Here is a 20,664-nt window from a genome sequence, read left to right on the forward strand (position 1 = left end):
AAGAGCGTCAACTGAAAGCATTATTCACCTCTATCTTCTTTCATTCTGCTGCAGGACGGCTGAGAAAATTTAAGTCTCCCTCCATCATTGTCTTTTTGTATTCCTGTACTAACATTTTACATGTCTGAGGCTGTAACAAAAGCACTGATTTCTTATATCTTGCATTTCAGTTGAAATTTTGACTGGTATCCAGCAAAATGTAGCTACCTTTATACGTATACAAACCCCAAGACAATAGCTGATCTTTTGTTGTTAGCATCATCTTATTAAACATCCATGTATGTGTGTATTCATATACTGATCTAATGGAATATGGAGGTCATTATTTGCTGCAAGACTAGCATGATATCAAGTTTCATCATTTTCCAAAATATTTGAAGGCCTTTAATAGTTTTGACATAAATAGGAATCACCATACACTTTTGCAGCACTTAGTCAATAGTCAACAAGACTATATTCTTTCCTTGCTACTTCAAAATGGAAAGTAAATTAGACTGGGCCATATTTTACAATGATGTTCTATTTCCTCCTTCAGAAGGTCTTACTGCTTCTCAATCAGCTATTGTTTTGTTTGGTGGTGGTTTTTTTGTTTGTTTGTTTTTGAAACAACCCCTTCTTTTAAGGTTAAACACCATGCGTTTGTGTATGAAAATGAATAATCCATGTGAAGTGTATTTTCAGACAATGTATCAGCTTTTTCAAGTTCATTAGTAAAGCTCCTCCTGCTACTCATGGAAGAGGAAAGACAAACATTCTTCCATATTAGTTCCACAATTTTGGAATAAACCTTTTCAATTTTTCCTTCACTTCAGGTACCACCTTTCATTCTTCTCTGACTGTTCTCAACTCTCAGCCTGCTTACACATTTGGTCCGAAATACCAGAACTGATTATTCAGTTATCTGCAGCTATCAGACATTTGAGCTAAGTTCACCAAATTAATGTCTGCTATTAGACATAATGTTTGCTATTAGCAAAAACTGTGTAACTCAAAGTACATATAAACAAAACTGGTAAATGGACAAGATGCATCTATCTATGCATCTATCTACTTTCACACTTAGAGAAACAACCCTGAGAGGGTAGAAATCTCTACTGAATGATGCTGACACAAAGCTAACATTAGTACTGTCTCTGTGGTGAGTGTGCTGACAACATCCTACTTGTAAGCTAGAAAAGCAGAAGTCATTTCCTTGCGTATTACCACTAGGAAAAAATACTCTTATTCCGGAGTAAAATAGTAAAAATGTAAAGGGAAAGAACATGCTAATCCTAGGCTTTCATACAACTCTAACTGTTAAAGCAAGAATTCATTTTGATGTTTCCTTCATGTGTTTCCACTGATTAAAAAAAAGAAAGTTTGTTAAAATTTAGGTAAAGTTCCTGAAGTTTTGACAGTCATGTTTGGAAATCAGGTGCAAGTGGAAGAGGTTAGACCTGACTCTCAGCTAGCACAGTCCCTTCACAGAGTGGCAGGCTGTTTTCCAGTAAACTGCCTACAGTCATAAACCCTTAAATCAGTAGAAACAAGTGCAAAAGTAAGCCATTGTCTCCTACTTCGCTATTGGCAAGGTCAGAGCACAAGACATGAAATATCCCGGTGCTTTAGCAGGACAGAATAAACATCAATGGAGAGAAGCAAAGATTTTAGGTGGGACTTATCTCACCAAACTTAGCATGCCTACATTTCTAATCTTCAGAGGTGTACTCTTTCAATGCCTACAAACATTCACCTCCCTTAACAGTTAACAGAGAGAAAAAAAGCATTTTACAGTGGCCTTCTGCTAACCTTTTCTAGATATCTATTTCCAGATGAAATAAAAACAGTCTGGATCTGTTTATTTTTCTCTGTTGATTAGAAAAGGAGCCTAGGGTGACTGGATCAGCTGTAGACATCTATATTTGGTCAGGTGAATTCCTGCAGCCTGTAATGGCCAAAATAACTATATAAGAAAAAACACAAAACCAACAAGGATCTATATTACAGCATGTTGTGCTACTAACATAAAACTCTCCTGTTCAAGGATAAAGCATCCTGAAAGCCAAATTAAATATTCTTAGTGCAGAAAGAATACAGCAGATACAAACTCCTAAAACTGTCCAACAAATCTTTAGAATCTTAACCTGAAAGATCAGGGCTAGCTCTGGAGACACTTAACAACTGAATGGGGATAAAATAGGAAAAAAACACAGCCCATGTTTGACCTTCTTGCTTAGCCCTTTCCTAACCTACAATCTAATAAATAATACCTTCAGAATCTGTTCTGAAGCTATACAATAAAAAAGTGACAGCAAGAGCTGCTCCTCTAAGAAAATATTTTCAGTTAGGAAAAGAAAAACTTAAACAAACCTTCTCTCTTTCCTACGTGCAAGCTTTGCTTCAGTGGCCATGACGGTATGTGATGGGTTCTGTTTGAACAGCACTGCTTGGTTTTGCTGCGCTTGGCTCTCCAGACAGCCAGATAAGCAGCATGTCAGCAGGGAAAACAGCGAACACGTAAAATTCTGACAGTAGCTGTGGACTCTGTAAAGACAGGTCACCAGCAGTGTGCACAAATGGGGCTTTTCTGACTACACTGAGTATTTATCTTAGATAATTTTTACAAATTCAAACATTGCTGGAAAAAAAACCCACCAGTTTGTCAAAATCAGTACAAATATGCACACAACTAGTTTATTTGGCACATCTATTCTGTCTTTTCTCCTGTAAAACCCTACATATTCATGGTGAAGAACCGCCTGTGCAATGCAGTATCTTTAAACAAGTAGGGGCTTAAAATATACTTAAGCAATACTACTTAGGAAGCCTTACTGCTTATTAGTTGTTTTATTTTTTTTAATAAACAGTTATTACCTTTCAAATTATTGTTACCCACTACCTAAGCCTACAGTTCCATTACATTATCTTTGTATTTGAGAGGGATAAGCAATTTCAAGCTTATGCTGGCATGATGGTCCAAATCTCAGTGTGCCTTCCATCTTAATCTTCTATAGTTCTGGAACCTGCACAATATTAAGTCCACTGGACTTGAGCAACACATCTTCCAAGGAGAGAAGGGAAGAGTAGACAGAATTTCAGAAAAAGCTGTACTTATTTCAAAGGATTTCTTTGTCTTTAAATAAAACATTAAAATATTTGGCTGCTCTCAGCTAAAGACAGCTTATCACTACCACCAAAAAAAAAAAAAAAAAAAATCTGTCAAGAATTGTTCCTCATCGCAGTTTGGCTACTGCTGCTTTTAAACAACTTTAATTAGGAAAAATATTAAAGCAGTGGCTTTCAGGGTTTTTGGTTTTATAATGAAGGTGTGGAACCATTCAGAAGCTTCAGATACTTACAGTGTTGTACAGGGGATACAAATCTAATCTTTCTACAGACCTTCATGGACATGTTTGAAGCGGCCAACAGTTTTCATAGGCTGAAAACTTCTCCACAACTGCTTATGAAATACATCCCAGCAAGAATGCATACATTACTTGTCAAAACAGAGGAAAATGCCTCAAAATATACTAAAAATCTTACAGTGCTGGGCTGCAAGAAAGGCCTGTTAAGCATTCTAACTTCGAGGCAGCAGAGTGACTCCTGCCTGTCCTCAAGATCTGAAAGCTTTAACAGGAAACACTTATTTCCTCCCTCTCATGCACTCATAGTTCAGAAACAGGCCTAAAAGAGTTAAGCAAATGTTTCAGCACATTTCCCCCAAAGGCAGCAGCACATTTTTCCCCAAATACACAAAGAGCTATTTTTCTTTCCAATTCTATACAACTGCAATTCACAGGGAAAATACTAAAAAAAAAAAATAAAAAAAAAAAATCAGAAACTCAGTATTCAAATCTTAAGCTAATGACAATCTTACCTGCAGAAATACCACTATTTCTACATAACAATAAAGGATCGTGAATAATGATGGTTGACATACAGAATGGAAAGTAAAATGAACTGATAAAGGCTTGTATATAGGTAAGTCTTTCCTTGCACAGTCACTTTGATTTCTCTGCAGATCTGCATGAAACGTCAGCTACGTTGTATCTGCACTCCTCCAAGAACAACAGAAGTTCTGCTTTAAGAATCACAAAAAGATTCAGAGACAACATTAACCCCACTGCACACTCCAATCTCCTTCTGCTGGTGTCTTCAAGCACAGTGGTGATCCAAAAGCCAACGACTTGGCTTGCCATACTGCTGTATCTGGGAAAGGCTGGTCTGCCCCCTCGATGCACCCACCGACCAGAAGAAAGGAAAACCCATAGATAGAGTAACACTTATAAATGCTACCAGTTTGCTTGCACCTTGTTTTTTCTTTTGAGCAAAAAGATGGTTAACACTGATGTTGATACTATGCATGCTCTGATCCAAAAAAAAAAAAAAAAAGGCTGCTCACACGATAAAATTATACTAATATTATATTAAAAATCTACTTTAAACCCCAGTGGCAAATATCTTCAGTTTTGAGATTCCCTTGGAGCTCTTCCAAGGAAAAGAGCCAACTACAATAAATAAAGTGGGAGGTTAGGGAATATCTAGAATGCATTGACCTACTATCATTAGATTTAAAATACTCATGAGAATACAGTAGTAGAGGAAACAACACTAATGTTTTTCCCTCGTGAAACATAGCTTAGAAAATGTGTGGAAACATTCAATAGAAAAGGGACCAGAAATGGATAAAATTGACAATTTTTTATGTAGAAACCAGAAGTATCCTAAAAACATTTTCAGAGGCCAATAATTTAAAGCAGGATCTCAATATAGAACATATGGACAGCAATGCTGTATCACTTACCTTTCAAGGTACAGCTATAAAATATATCCTTAAAAGTGAGTTGAACCACTGAACAACTTTCCTTTTTTTGATGAATAGAAAAAGTGACTGAATGAAGGTGGCAAACGTTTCCTTGTAATTTCAACACAGGGCATTTTCAAGCACCTGTTCTGTTAAAATTACAGCCACATTTTCATCACAGTATATTGCAAAACTAAGACAACTTCACATATAACCCCCACTCCCCATTACAGTTAGGAAACCTGCATGGGTTGATTTCTTTTGCATAACTCAAGCCTCTAGCGATAGCTCCTCTAAAACAAAGTACAAAGTTGCTGCAGGATATATGATGGGAAGAACCACATTGTCTTTACAAATATGAAAGCAGAGAATAAACATGACAAGTTACCTCACTATAAAAGAAAACACATTCCTGTGATTCACTCTGTATATCAGACTCTTTTTTACTTCAATCAGCACAAAAAATGCCTGGACCTTAAATATTGTATCTACTTCCTTATTGTGGAAAATGAAGACTTTCCCTTCAAATAAAGTAAATGGCTTAAAAAACCCCCCCAAACGTAGCATGATGATCTCTTCCAGAAGTTGAAAGAATTTATTTTTCTTAAATTCAAAAGCTTTAAATCTTAGTGAAATGGGCCACAGTGGAAAAGCCCTTTACTATATTACTGCACTTCATAAATAGTAAATGATATCATTTGAGGTCAAGGAAAGAAATACTGCAATCCTATATCAACTGTGCATAAAGGATGCTGGAAGTTTCATATTCCTTATTCCTTCTTTCCTTTTCAGTCTTTAATCTAAAAAGAAGCTTTATTTATAGCTTGTCTCAGAAGACCTTCCTGAAACATCCCTTAGAGGTATTTTCAAAAGTATTAAATAATTTAACTTTTGCTTACATTTGAGAAACTAAGAAAAAATTTAAGAATCCTCCTGACAGAAACAGATTTACCAAACCAACCATAAATCTCTTTGGATGGTTGCTTACCTACAAAAACCTGTGGGGTATTTTAAAAACCTGCACATCCCATTTTATAATGTACACAATTTCATCAGCTTTGGTAATTGTTAAATTAAATAATTAGATTCATTTTCATTTAAAAATAGCCCTTTCTGTAATTGTACAACTTCCCCACCCCCACCCCCCACCACAGTGCCCACTGTTGCTTGGCAGTAACGGGGTGTACTACTTCTCCTTACCATATGGGGAAAATGACTGCTCTACCTCTGCCAAAATCAATCTTGTCTGTAATAAGGATAACTACTGGGTGACCTGTCTGAACCAGCTAAACGTATGACAGACATGTGAGAGTGATTCAAGTGGCTATCCACAGCTATTTTAAATTAAATTGACATTGGGGAAAATGTGGTGTACCCAACTCTGTTTCCCATGCACTGGGTATTTATAATGGGTTCCCATGAAGATCTCATACTTGCATAACCAAACCACGAATTAAGAGTAAGCCCTCCCTGATGTGCATCTGACAATTGATATCTCCATTCCAGAAAGGGAGTGCAGTTACAGACATCCCAAAAAGATGAGACCTCATCCCAAAGCAGCTACAGGTCTTCCTTCCTCTCATACTACCTGAGGAAAGGAAAGGCAATGGACTAAGTTTCTGTGTGTACCCTTTGTATCCCTCTTCTAGCAGTTAAATTTCCAGACATCTATTTAGGGCTCCTCATCCATCTAAATAGAGTGAAGAAACATTCCGCATGCAATTATAAATCTTTCATATCAAGTAAGTGTTAACTGTTAAAATTAGGAAAGTTTAATATCAATATTTTCTTATGGCTATTTGAGGTGAGAGCAAAAGAACAATTCACAGATAACACTGTCAAGACCGAAAAAACAGAGACAGAGAAACTACGGAAAAGCTGCACGTGCCTGGCAGGATTTTCTGAAATTCAGTTCTTGTTAAAGAGAGGAATTCTGTACAGTTTAGCATACAGAACTATGGTCACAGTACAAAGCTCTCATCATTTCCAATCACACCTGCACATGCTGAGCCAGAGTAAGGCTGAAATGCGGCATATGGAGCACCAGCTTCCTTATGACACTGGGGGAGGCAGGAGCTCCCACCCCTGCGTTTTGATCTTATCTGCAGTAAGTGACCCTGCCAGTAACCTGTAACATGGGTAATTCCACTCCTTGATAAACTCACGGAAGAAAAATCACTAAGTGCTGTTAATTGCAAAATTCCTATGTCTGCATCAAGATATCTCTAAGTGACAGATCGACGGAGTCAGAACAGGATAGTCAGAGAAGCATCACTGTGCATTTGCCCTGTTCACACCTCCTCCTTCTGGCACACCGCTACTGGCCAGAGATGGAGCCCATGGTCTGCACATCTTTTAACATTTATTTAGTTTTTCTGCAGGAAGTATTGTTTTTTATCCATGAAGCTTGAGTTCTAGAGAAATACCAATGCCTGCATGGTGGGATAGCACTCAATAGTGGACACAACCACATAGTCACTAGTTTAGCCACAAGACTGTGACTTAAAAACAAACAAACAAAAACAAACCACAAAAGAAAACAAAAAACCCCAAAACTAATACATGAAATGAAAAGCAAATTAAGATTCTGTACCCAGACACAACAGCAGAGACTAATCAGACTCTTAGTCCACTAGTAAAACCAAAAGGTTTCACTCCAGCAGCTCTGAAAAAGTAATGGGTTTTCCCATGAAAACTTGAAAGAAAAGGTGAAAAAGGGTTTGTGTGGTATGATGGAAAGGAATGCCAGACCCTGCTTTGGTCAAACATTCTCATTAAATATTTTCCCATTATCCCCTGAGTTCATTCACAGGCCAATTACACTGGCTATTTACCAAGGAGGTTTAAGATAATGTTTACTGCTCTTCAGTGTTTTTCAATTTTCCAAGCTTACCAGCATTTCCTTCAAAAAATCCTTGTGAAATTAAGAAAGTAAGACATTAGTAGTATATGTGTTCTCTTCACAGTAGATTTTCTTTTATTCTGATTATATATATTCTACCTCAAGAAGTCTTACTATTTTTATTTTATATTTGAAAAAAATGACTAATGAAGCCCTTTAGCAATCTGGACTAAATCCAGCTGAAATCACTGAAATTGTTTTCATGAGGAATGAGCGCAGATCAAGCTCTTTCCAGAGATACATACAGGTGTATATGTGATTTGACTCCAGATATGGGCATAGTGTAACCTCATCCATACAACACCTAAAAAATCCAAACCAGAAGCATTGAAATTACGTATTTAAGCACTAGATAACATAAAAAAGGTGAAAAAGTTTGCTATTTGGGTACAAAAAACCCCTGAAGTCTCAGAAAACATTATGTTTTTGCCTTTAATTACACTGCTACCAGCATTTTTAAGAGAATAAGGAAAAAACGGAAACTAGGAAAGATGTTTATAGAAAGCAAGTAATTACTGCACTGTTGAAAAAATTATTTGATAAACTACACACAAGATACTAATCTACTAACATACAGGCCAATGATCTTTCCAATAAACAGCAGGTACTGCTTACGAAATACAAAAGCCAGCTTCTTGAAAATTATTTTGGTTTTAGCATTTCTTTATGTGTATATATTTCAAACACTGCAATTTGAGACAAACGAGATTAATTTTTCTTGTTTTAGATTCAGGTTGATAAGCTTAACTGTGTTTTTCTTAGACGTGTAATGTCAAAGCTGGAAGCTAGTCAGACTGACTGCAGAGGTATTATTAACGCTGGCTCACTAAAATTGTGCCGTAAGATAGACCAGCACTTACGAGTCTCAATTCTTCACCTATTATTTCTATTACTTGCATTTGATCCATTATATTGAAAGCAGGAGAATGACAGTCTTAAATTTTGTAACAACAAATGAAGAAAAACAGCAGCAGTAAAACTCTACGGACAACAGTAATTTACTACAGTCTTAAAAAGTACCATATAAATATCAGCACCTATATAAATTTATAGCATAAAATAATGATCCTGCTGAGATTTGTACACACACTTAAAATTTTACTATGTGAGTGGCCCCAGTGAAGTTGCTTACTGACCCCTAATTTTGTTTTTCTAACAATTTCCTACTGTTGGTTCTCAACTCCATGTCTCTTGCATACTGAAGCAGAAGAACAGGACTTTACCTCTCAGTCCTGAGAGAAACTGATAGCAAAACATTTTTTCTGGACTCTCCTGTAGCATTATCTACCTCAGCAGGTAAAGAGACCCTCTATTTCAGAGAACGAGCACACTGTTTTTCTGGGAGAAAAAGTTAGCCAATTAAAATTTTATTTCCTTTGAATGCAAAACAGGTAGGTTGGTGAGCTGTAATTCTCAATATTTAATTTCTTTCAGACACACAGGACAAGATTCTCTTTCTTTCAGTATTATAGCTCAGTTGAAGTTTTTGTACACTGTTACTTCACCAGCACCAAATGCAGATGCCATCATGACCACATCCAGACACCTAGCTCTTAGGAATCCAAATTCATTGTGAATGGAATTTCTAAGCTATTTTGTTTCCTGTGCCCTAGGCCAGAAGAGCTCTCACAACAACCTAACTCTTGTACTTTATGTTATGCAGTTGTTTTCTCTGTCATAAAGTTTCAGAGAGGATACTGAGGCATTCATGCTTTGTCTCAGAAAAAGGTTAAAAAAACCCCAAAAACCAAAACCACCACACTACACTAGAAATCCCTATGAGTTATGTTGAGGTTTGGTATGTTCTTTAGGAGAAGAATTTAAAATCCAATTTATGCTATCTGGGGAGCAATTCTTTAGTCCTAAATAAAACTCTCAATATCATATAAAACCTGTATTTAGAATATATGTATGAAATAAAACCAGTGGTTTTTTTTCTCCCCCCTCCAGGAAAAACACATGCATTCTGCTTTGACATGAATTCTGCATTTCTGATTTTCAAGACTGCTGCCACAGAAATGATGGTGTAATGAATGCATCCATAAGCAGATTTTGCTTTAGGATGAATTAGAAGAGAAAATGGGATTTGAAAACAAGGTAAATACAAATGTAAACTCTGTATAAATGATCTCCAGCACAAAGGGTTGTGGTCTGCTGTGCTAGGAAGACACTGCTGTGCTGGGTTAAGAAAAGTGAAGATGGAGAAAACAATATCCTAAAACGAAGTGACAAAGCTGCTATCTGACAGACTGGAACAATTAATGAGATTTAGGCATACGTTGCCATAGATAAACAGTGGTAATTCTTTTCTAATTTCTCGCACTCCTGTTTGTTACAATCTTTAAGCTTACTTGTGTACAGCTGAAGAGCGAAATGACCTTTTTTCAACAACGACCTTAAGCTGCTTCTTCTATACGGGGGAATAGGTAGGCAGTTCAAGTCACAGACAGACTCTTCTGTATTACAGATTCAAAATTTGAGGTTTTTATATTACTGGTGAGAATGGTATTTTTGACAGAGGGATTCCCAATGATGTCTTCCTTATACCAGGTAATTGTTGCATTTATGCAGGCCAGTGTCCATTGAAATACCTTCTACAGTAACCACAAGTCTAATTTAAGGGACAAGTAGGAGTTTTCTCACAACACGACATGTCATCATGACAACTGGTAGAGTAAAACAGCACAAATATGTAAGAATTTTAGGATTCCTGCCTCACTTCATAGATCTAGAAGGGTTCACAGAAAACCTTGAGAAACACAACACTAATACAAAGCAGGGATCTCCTTGTGCTTAAACACCTTGTCACAAGATACTTCTTTTTAACTGAGAGTAACACCTATTCACACCACTCTACCACTCTCTTAAATATAGAGTAGGAAAATTACAGTAGTGTTAGTAGGTCACTAGCTGTATAAGGGAGAAAAGCGTATGAATATTATTTCATTCATCTTTTGAACAGTTGACAGAACAAAACTAAAATACATACCGCATCTGTAACTTCTATCTCATACAGCTTCTGGAATGTCTCCCGATAAAAGAAAAAGAGCTTCCCACTGCCGCCACCTTTCTTCACAGAGGTCCCTGTGACGAGTATTTTATCATCTGGGCTGAAACAACAATCTGTCCTGTTGAAGAAAACAAATCATCATACTAAGCAAATCAGTAATTAATGCGTAGGGAGCTTATATATAAATTGAATTCCTTAAAAATAACCCTATTTGTTATTTCTTTCAAGACAAAGCTTTTAAAAAAAAAATCTTGTCAGCTGTCATCTATTACTACAGTTATCAGCCATAGTTAACATGTACAATTACAGCTGTGCACAGAATGTACAAAACTGGCAGATCGAATAAAAAAAAAACAACCTCCCAACAGAATTCTCCTTCACTCAAAAGTCTTGTAAACTTTTCAATATGAGAAACAAACAAACAAAAAGTATTTTCAAAATTGGGTCATCTTCATTAAGAACCAAAAAAAAAAAAAATCAATCATGAAATCTGTTTGTGCTGATGACACATACTTCAGTGGTGCAAGGTAGTGTATATCCAGTGGCCAAAAGCATTTCTCTGTTTATTTTTCCTCTATGCTATGAATTACCATCAAGACTGAGCTGTCCATGACCTGCCTTTCTAAGATCTTATTTCAAAAGTATGAACTGTCCTTCAAGTTGGATTTGGCTGTGCTACAACTATAGAAATACAGGTAAAACCAATAAAAATATTAAATAAAATACTTAGCACTATGCAGTACACTATTTTAGTACCAAAGAACACAGTCATCAGCACTTCTAACATCATAACCTGAATTTGTACCATGCACACGTGTTATGTCTACTTTTCAATCCAGCTCTTCTTTTATTAATCATAGACAAAATAAGAATGAGGATTACTTATATATCTCATTACACAAACATAAGGCAATGAATGAACTGGCCTCCTCCTGAAAAACTGCTAATCTAATTAGACATAAGACATATGAGAGAGAAAAATGGTATAAAACAAGCAAAGCTATCTATAGATTATCACAAAACCCAAGAGTTATTTTAAAGCAACATGAGGTTCTAAAATAGCCAAGAGTCCTTATTGCACAGTCCATCCTGGGCAGTCCTTCCTGCACAGTTCCGACCTAGTAAGAACTGAGAACTCCAGTAGACTCCCTCCTGTTCAGCACAGCTCTGCTATTTCTACTGGCTAGAATAAATTAGAGTACTTACATCGGAAAGAAGCTGGGCAGTCCTTCTGCTGAATTAAGAGGCTTTTTAAATTGCCTTATATCCCATATCTTTAAAGTATCATCTCCTATGAAACAAAAGAATTTAAGTTAAGAATTCAGACGTGTAGAAAATTTCATCCTCTAATTCAGACACAAAAAGAACAGGATGATACAGTAGAAGCATTCAAAATGGGGATAGTTTGTAAGGTTTTTGTCCCTAAATGACTACAAAAGCGTAAGGATGAGAAATTCCACCCGCTGCACTCCAGCTGATCAGAAACTTCTCCTTAGTGGCTCAACTCCACCATGGCAATCCCTCTTACCAAGAACTATTATCCAGAGTGGAATCAGATTCCACAAAAACTAGTAATTTCTGTGTTTGTGAGCATTGGTGCTTTGCTAGTAGGAGTGAATTTCACTTTTAAGATAACAAAATAAATTAAAGTGTTGCCATGGATGGCCTAGGTCAAAAATGAAACAAGTTTTAGGTGTCTGGTTTCTACCTGCCCTGAAAAAATGATCAAGATGAATGGAAGACACATGAAGTCTTCCCCGTTCTTTAGGGGGCAAAGAGCAAGAAACTGCAATGTCAGTATGGAGAACAGGCCCTGGAATCAGTCAGAAATCTTTGGGAAAGGGGGAGAAGGGAAGCAAGCAAATCCACACTTGCTATAATGAATCCTTTTCACACCCCTCCACACCATCTTTGGCCATAAAAGCCAAAATCGAGGTCACAGCAAGACATTTATAGCAATTCTCATCTGTGTTTGATAAACATGGTGTGACTGCAGGCCAGTAAAAGTCAGGCTGTTTATTCCTTTTTGAAAAGTTATATTAACAAAGTGAGAACAGGAAAAAAAAGAAAGATTACTTAGTTATTCTGAGAGAGATGTACATCTCTGCTGATCATCCCTCTCAGATACATATCCAGCATGAGACAACCTACAAAACTTGCACTTTGAAGCACTCCACTTAGGCACCTAGACATCTCCTTGCATTTGACATCAGTCCATCTCACCCTTTCACCCTTTCTTTTCAAGGATGAAAAGAAAGAATATCAAAGAACAACTCTATTCAAAAAGTTATCTAGAGATTTTAGTCATAAAGTTATAAGTTATTCCTGACCTAGGAGGAAAAGGCAGCAAGTGATTGGTAATCCACAGATCTGCTTCCTCCCAAAGACCAAAGCTTGCAGAGAAGTAATTTTGTTGTCTAAAATTATTTTGTGGATACACAGCCTTTGAGATAAAGAGCTTAATGGAGGCCTTGTAAATAAAATGTTGTGGGGTTTTTTGGTTTGGTTTGGTTTTTTTAACATGCTATAACAAAAGAAATCAAGAACAGCAGTACCCTTTACAGGGAATGTAGTAATGTGTGGCCTCGTATATCATGTGGGTTTATATTAAAGACTAGGATAACTCCTTACTACAAAATATTTTTATGAAGTGGACAACTTAACTAAATGATGTCTAGGACAAAGTATATTTTTATTCATTGAGAAACTAAAAAATTACAAGAGAAAAATGTTGAGTCCCTATTTTGGGAATCTTATTTTTTCCCATTAAACTCCACCCCAAGCACTTCAAAGCATTCAGTCTTGTAATATGAACTCTCCCTTTTCCCTCCCACCCTCAACAAAAAAACACTTATCAGTGAGATGTTATGTATGCACCAGCACTTTACAATATATGCAAAGAATATAAATTGGTCACTCTGCAAATCTCCCAGATAGGGACAGATCTAAGGCTAGCAGCCAAGGCAGTTCTGTTCCCAGTGGAATGAGCCTTGACATGATCTTCAAGTTGTAGTCCTGCCAGGCTTTAGCAGGAGAGATACAGTCAAACATTTAGCTATAGCTCTTCTGCTAACCCAAGCAAAAATAAGTAAACTGCTGGTTTAAAGAATAGAAGACTCTAGAAGGACTCTAAAAGTTGTGGTTGATTTCAAGTCAACGCTGTCTTAAACTGTGTAGAAATAGTTGGTAGGTATTTGGAAAGTGAGAAATCCTAGTAGAATCACTTGGTCAATTCTGTGAAACTCTACCACCATTACAAATTTGCCCAAATTAACTTTTTCTAGTTAAAATTTTCTGTGTTGCAAGTATGATACTGGTTCTTGAATTTAATCTTGATCTGGAGTGGAAATCACTGTCACTATGAAAACAGACATATTAACTTTCCACCACACCAAGGAATTTTTGCAGTACCATCCTTCCATCAATGCTTTAAGGGGCTTCTTTATGACAACTGCAGCAGTACTGATCTATTTTTAATTGCTTCATACATGGACAAAAATAGTTACCTTTAAACAAAAACATATAAAACTTTGTGATTCAGCGTGAAGCATTCAAAATAGTCAAAATAGATCATTCAATATTTTTCTTGATGGCAGGCTTCTCCAAAGCCTGGCAGGATTATTAAAAGCTTTTATAGCATTTCTAGTAGCATTTCATACTCTATTCTTTTCCATTTTAATAAGAAGGATAAGAAGGATCAACAAACAGGCTCTAGTCAATATATGATCAGGTCAGACACCATTATGCCAATGGTATGAGCACTGGATTTATCAAGAGGTAACAACTAGGTCCCAGAGAAACAGTCTTTGGTGAACCAGGATAGGCATTTTGCAAACAGCTTTTAGTTGAGGCCAACGCATTGATATTACAAAGATTTTATCCATTTTTTTTCTTTTTTTTCCCCTTTTCAGAAGATACTGACCAGGAAGACATGTACATGGATGCAAACGGCCCAAAAGTGCTGCCAGAAACTCAAGGCCCCCTAAAGTCAGCAACACCCTTCAAGAAGCTCCTATGTTAAAGGACTCCTGTTTTGAAAGCAAAGCTTAAGGACAGAAATTCACAAAGATTGGGGAAAGCAAAGAAACCTAGGAAATGAGAATTTAAAGAAGAAAGTACAGCATAGGAAAAACATAGCATAACAAGGCTTACTATAATGGAGTGCATTAACTCTGAGCCTTTCTGTAAAGACTTACACTACCTACATGAGGAGAGGCTCCTTACAGAACAAGGCATCCGCTTCTGCATTCTGCACCGGTTCTGCAAGAAGAGCTACAACAGTGCTGCAGGGGCACCGCAGGTCAGGACCACCCTCACTCCCAGATAAGGCCTTAGGAAGTCACAAACTGGGGAATCTGCACTTGCATGTGTCACAGCTCTCACCACCACCTGCATCCACACCAGCCTGGCCAAGTATTTAAGTGCATCATCCTCTCTAAAGATATGGAAGTGAAGGATACCAGAAGTCTTTGAGAAAGCCATTTTAGTTCAAAGTGTTACAAAAGTTGATTATGCCTATTAAAGATAAGAAAAGCATTTTTGGCATTCTTTGAAATTATCATCAGTGTTCAGCTCCTGAGAAATACTATTCATCCTAAAACCATTGGTATTTTAGAATTACCAATGTTTGTATTTACCATGAAGAACAATACATTATTACTCTACATATGCTGCTGGATGATCCTTGAGTATACAGAAAAATGTACTCAAGGCGTTTCTACCTTTTAAACCACCTTCAAAATCAAACATTTTATTTTTCCTCAAGAACATTGTTAAAATAGAAATACAGCTAAAACTAAAAACAAACCAAAAAACAAAACACAAAAAACCCCAAACAAACAAAACCAAAAAACCCCACATCAAAATAAAAACCCAAAAAAAGACCCCCACAAAATCAAAACATTATTTTTTGAGCTCAAAAGAAAGCATTTACCTGCATAAACTGTCTGACAGGCTTAGATGTGAATATGTTTTTCTTGGGTTTAACTACGGTGAACTTATTTTCCAATTTAAATTCACCAATTAAGATGGCATTGAGTCTGCACACTTTACATACCACAGAAAATAAATGAATCATCAGACTAATAGCTATCATGAGATTCATGTAATTAATGGAGTCATTGCTTCATATTATGACAAAAACTAAATCCATAAATTCTGTACATAGCAAGAGTCAAATTAAGTTTTTTTACAATTTTTATAACATGACCCCAAGTCCAGTCCTAATGCTTAACTTCTCACTGCTAAACTAAGGAAATGCTCCCCAAATACTATCTTCACTGTATTTAGAAAAAAATCACTTTCATGGTTACAAGTGTGTAAAAATATCACTTTCTTAAGTTTCTGTCAAGTTACTACCTAATACCCAACAAGAGTAAGACTGGGAACTCTCATAAGCAGCTCCTTAGCTTTTAATTTTCCCTTGTGCTTGCAGCTGAGCCCTGCCTCATCTCTCTCATATCCAACACTGAATCTACATCAGATGCTGGAGAGGCTATCAGGCTTTCACTGAGAGTCCCCATTCCCCAAGCAACTATCCTCTCTTTGATCCCCAGCACTTGGCAGGTGTGCTAATCTATGAATGCTGGATCCACATCTGCTTTTGCTGGTACAGATCCAAAGCAATACTCATATTAGAGCACTAACCCAACAAGCCAAAATAAGGTATGAATCCGCCTTATTCTCTAGCTCAGCACACACAGAGATCTTTGGTTTTTTAGTACACCAGGCAAAGGTAGAACTTTTATTCACACTGAAAGGCCGAATTTACATCTTGTCTTACATTATGCAAACAACCAACATTATACACAGTTTAGAGCAGAGGATGGTAGATAAAATGTAAGTAAGTGAAAGCCGGTTTAACATGACACAGATTCTGGAGACAGATGAGGAAGAGCAGGCAAGTAGAAGTGTCACATGTAATAAAAATAAGGAAAGGTCATTTATGTGATCTACATTTATAAATGCGAAACAAGAGATTTTACATAAATGGAGGTTTCAAGACAGTGGTAGTGAATATTCCTCACAGAAGTATTAACCTATTTGCTCTTAATATTTAAAAGCATGCTGAGGTTTCTCTTTAAACCATATGAAGTATGCCTGTGTGAATTTTTCGAGGGCAACACTGCCAGATGCAGGATTTCACTTATCCCAGAACAGAAAGACAGATGGTGCATCTCCTTTCCATGGAGAAGAAGGTCTGCACACAGAAAGCGTCTGTTTCAGTAAGGACCAGCAAGGCTGAGAGTTTTAACTTCAGACACTTCAGACTCATCCATGATGAGTACAGTGGCAGTACAACTCTGGATCCAGGACCCTGAACAGCAGTTAGGAAACAATCCAAGTGCCATTAGCGTGCCCTAGTAAGCCTACACCGTCAAGGTCAAGACGACCATCATCTTACTCTAAAAGATGTGACCTGGGGAACATAATGTTTGGAATCTCAGAAACGTGGCAAGACATACAAAGAAGTCAGAGAGCTAGCATCCAATAGGAGCTGCATATTGCTGTAAAAGCCACCAATGCCACTGTATTCATCAGGGACAGGTGCCACTGTATTCATCAGGGACAGGGGGAGGACACAAAGCAATTGCAACCTACACCTCTTAGCTTTGGAAGCACATTTCCCTGTTTCAGAGTTTCTGCTGTCTATGAATACTGCTATCCCGGTATTTCGTACATGTAATCTCATTCTGTCTATGTACCGAACTGACCAGATGTCCTGTACATATGTTCGGCACAATGTTAGCTGACACTGACATATCCTGCTTCTCCCTAGGCCTGTTTATTTGGCCTTGGGGCCATGCTAATGCATACACATAGCTTCTGGTTACAGCTGGTTTCCATCCAGACAGCTCGGATTGTATGCCTGCACCTGCCTGCAAAATACTGGGTAGACAAATCTCTGTATGAAAAGCTGTTTTAGCAGACAACATCCTCCACGTAATAGTGGGATGAGCGAGTCTTCAAAATACCTTTGCCTCCTCAAGACTTGTGCTCTTCTCTAAGCCTTTTTTTATAAAAGCTTTATCTGAAGTTTAGAAAACAAGTGGTTTTATCCTGTCCTGTAGACATTTCAAATTTTTTTGCCATTCAAGTACATCTTGGCCACTCATTTCCAGTCATCACCTCTTGATATTTGCAATATAAATTAGATTAAAATTTCAATTAGAACAGAAAATAATATTGTATAAGAAAGCTGATTGAGGAATTAATAACTCCAGAACAGAGATACTGCTACTGAGATATAGTAATCTTACCAGAAAGAACTGAGTAACAAAAGTGGTCTTGTTTTATTTTTAATTCAGCTTATAATTTACTTTTGGTGTACTCTTAATGCTAGACAAGATGACAGATACAGAACAGAAACAGCAAAGTTCGCTTAAAATACCTAACTGCTGTAAAATGCACTTTCAGAAAGACATTATTGCATGGTGTATGAAATTAGAAGATGTTAACTGTGAAACACTACAGGTAAAAATCACTAGTTTCTGATTTCACCATCTTACCTCCATCATAAACAACCACATTTAATGATCATATGATTTAAATGGTTTGTTTAGTAAACCATTTTACTTAAAGTTAAAACTGTATTAGATTCAATACATCAAAGGGTTCTTTCAATCACCTACCTCCCCGGCTGGCAAGGACGGTACCATCATAGGAAAAGGTCAAGCATGAAGTATCGGTGCCTGGAGCATGGGCTTGCCTGCAGTGGAACTTTGTGTGTACCTGTTTGTCAAACAAATAAAATATTAGAATATTTGCTTGTTTCAGGACAGGATAAACATTTCTTTATAGCATTTTATGTACTCTGCTGTTGTTCCTAAATTTAAACAGAAAACCTTGCACTTTTAGCAAGTACAGAAGATACATAATGTTTTTAGAAGGCTGTAGAAATATTTACATTTCAGAATAGGCTTTCATATTAAGATCTTGAATACAAAATTCGACTTTTTCATAGGTTTAATTATACAGCCCACATTTACATAGCATCAGCAGTCTTGGAAAACTCCCAATAAAGAATAAAGATAGTTGCACCTGGTTGAGGTAAATTCATGTTGAGTTCTCAACATTCTCCTAAGCAGGCTTATAGTTACTAAAAATACCAAACTACAACATATATATACTGGAAAGGACTTAAAGTAAGACTGGAAGAATTTACTTTTCCCAAATTTAAAGCCTGCTAGAATTCGTGGCTTATACAATAGTCCAAAACTCAGATATTCTGAGGCTTGTGTTCCATTTAGCTGCACTAAAATTCAAGATTAGGAAGGAAGTATGTTTATTTTTAATTATTTCTATTTTTCAATAATCCCAGAGAAAGGCAGAAATCACTTCCAAGTTAACATTTTGTTCTTGTATAGAACTGATTTCTTATTTATTACATCACTATTTAGTAAATTCCTAAAAATTCTAAAACCAGGAGGAACATCAAATTGTCTCAGCACTTCTGTAAAATCAAGTTTTCCTGCTTTCCAACTGAAAACAAAGCTATCAGCTAAGATACCAAGATGCCTTTCATACACAATAAGGGAAAATGGAAGAAAAGGGAAAACATGGCAACAGAGATGAAAGAATTTGAGGCAGATTGACTCCTTTTTTAACAGCTAGGAAATGGAAACACTTCTCATTTGTCCTCTTTTCCCATTATAAAACTAAATCATAAAGTTGTAAAATTAAGCATTCAAGAAACGAACATTGCTTGTGTAACTATATCTTAGCTTTCCATCTGTAAAATGAGGATTAAAATATGCCCTTCCACACAGGGAGGGGAAGATGACAAATTAGTGAACATAGTCCTTTAATTACCATAGTGATAAGTAAAATAGAAAAATAGGCATAGAAGCATATATTTTCAGAGGAAGGTTTGAATGGCACGCAGTTAAGTCAGATCTAAAAATCACATCCTGAACAGTAAAAGGAAAAAATACTAAGCAGCTGTTTAGTGAACACTATCCAATCTATACATTAAAAAAGACACTGTTCTACAGAATAAAAAAGAAGGATGTGATTATAAAACGCAAACACAGAGTGAATTAAGCTTGCACAAGAATCCTCAGTTACTGTATCTTCTAATTTTTGACTATGCAGCTTACTAAGGCTCTTGTATGGGTTGTTTTGTATGCAAAAGATCCAAGTTAGTCAAGTAATTAATGTTGTTTACCCTTTCAAATATTTGTCCTAAATTCGGTAGAAAAGCTAGAGAATCTGTGTGTGATGACAGTAATAATGATTACAAGCTTATTTTGGGGTGCAGATGTAGTCAAGTTTTGAAAGGAGTCACATAAGTCATTCCCTCCACAAACGACTCTACAACAAACAAGGAGTACTTCAAACCCCAAGTAAATGCTGCCTAGAGTATTTGGAGCTAGAATGTCAGAGCCTACATTCAGCCATAGTACTTGTTTTGAAATTACTGTCACTTCCAGCCAATTGCGCATATCCTGGAGAAACTCCCTGAACAGATTGCAGTTTATAACTGTATGTCTTTGGTGGGGGGTGTTTATACATAGTAAGAAACATATTTTATGCATCCAATTACATAAAATTTTCCAAGTATGTGGTAACATATTGTGCTGGTTTTAGCTGGGACAGTTTTTTTCACAGTAGCTAGTATGAGGCCATGCTGTGGATTTGCCCCGGGGAAAGCACTGGTAACACCGGTGGTTTTAGTTGTTGCTGAAGAGCGTTTGTCCCAAGTCAAGGACTTCCTCGGTTTCTGGTGCTGTGCCTGTGTTCCCAGCTTCTTCGCTACAAGAAGCTGGGAGAGGACACAGTGAGGACGGCTGATCCAAACTGACGGAAGCGGTAGTTCATGCCATAAGCCAACATGCTCAGTATGTAAGTTGGAGGTGGGCCAGGGGCCACGTTGGTTGGCTCTTGTCTGCTCTCGCTCACTGCGGCTCGCACTGACCCTGGTGCGATCTCTGTCCGACTCTCCAGCTCTGGCCACTGGCTGGGCCTCAG

At 37.0% G+C, this 20,664-nt stretch overlaps 1 protein-coding gene across 1 annotated transcript in view; it reads right to left on the bottom strand.

Annotated features, from left to right (window-relative positions):
* Window positions 1-18,426, bottom strand: part of LOC104507503 (WD repeat-containing protein 70-like) — a gene marked incomplete at its 5' end in the record, with an annotated part of 37,590 nt that extends 19,164 nt beyond the window's left edge. The window contains 3 exons of the mRNA XM_010148813.1: window positions 10,675-10,813; window positions 11,902-11,986; window positions 18,327-18,426. Of these exons, the coding sequence (XP_010147115.1) occupies window positions 10,675-10,813; window positions 11,902-11,986; window positions 18,327-18,426 (324 nt within the window). The remainder of the gene's footprint in view (window positions 1-10,674; window positions 10,814-11,901; window positions 11,987-18,326) is intronic.
* Between the last annotated feature and the right edge of the window lie 2,238 nt (window positions 18,427-20,664).

The sequence above is a fragment of the Eurypyga helias genome, unplaced genomic scaffold (genome assembly GCF_000690775.1).
Source record: "Eurypyga helias isolate BGI_N326 unplaced genomic scaffold, ASM69077v1 scaffold3243, whole genome shotgun sequence".
Classification (NCBI taxonomy): domain Eukaryota; kingdom Metazoa; phylum Chordata; class Aves; order Eurypygiformes; family Eurypygidae; genus Eurypyga; species Eurypyga helias.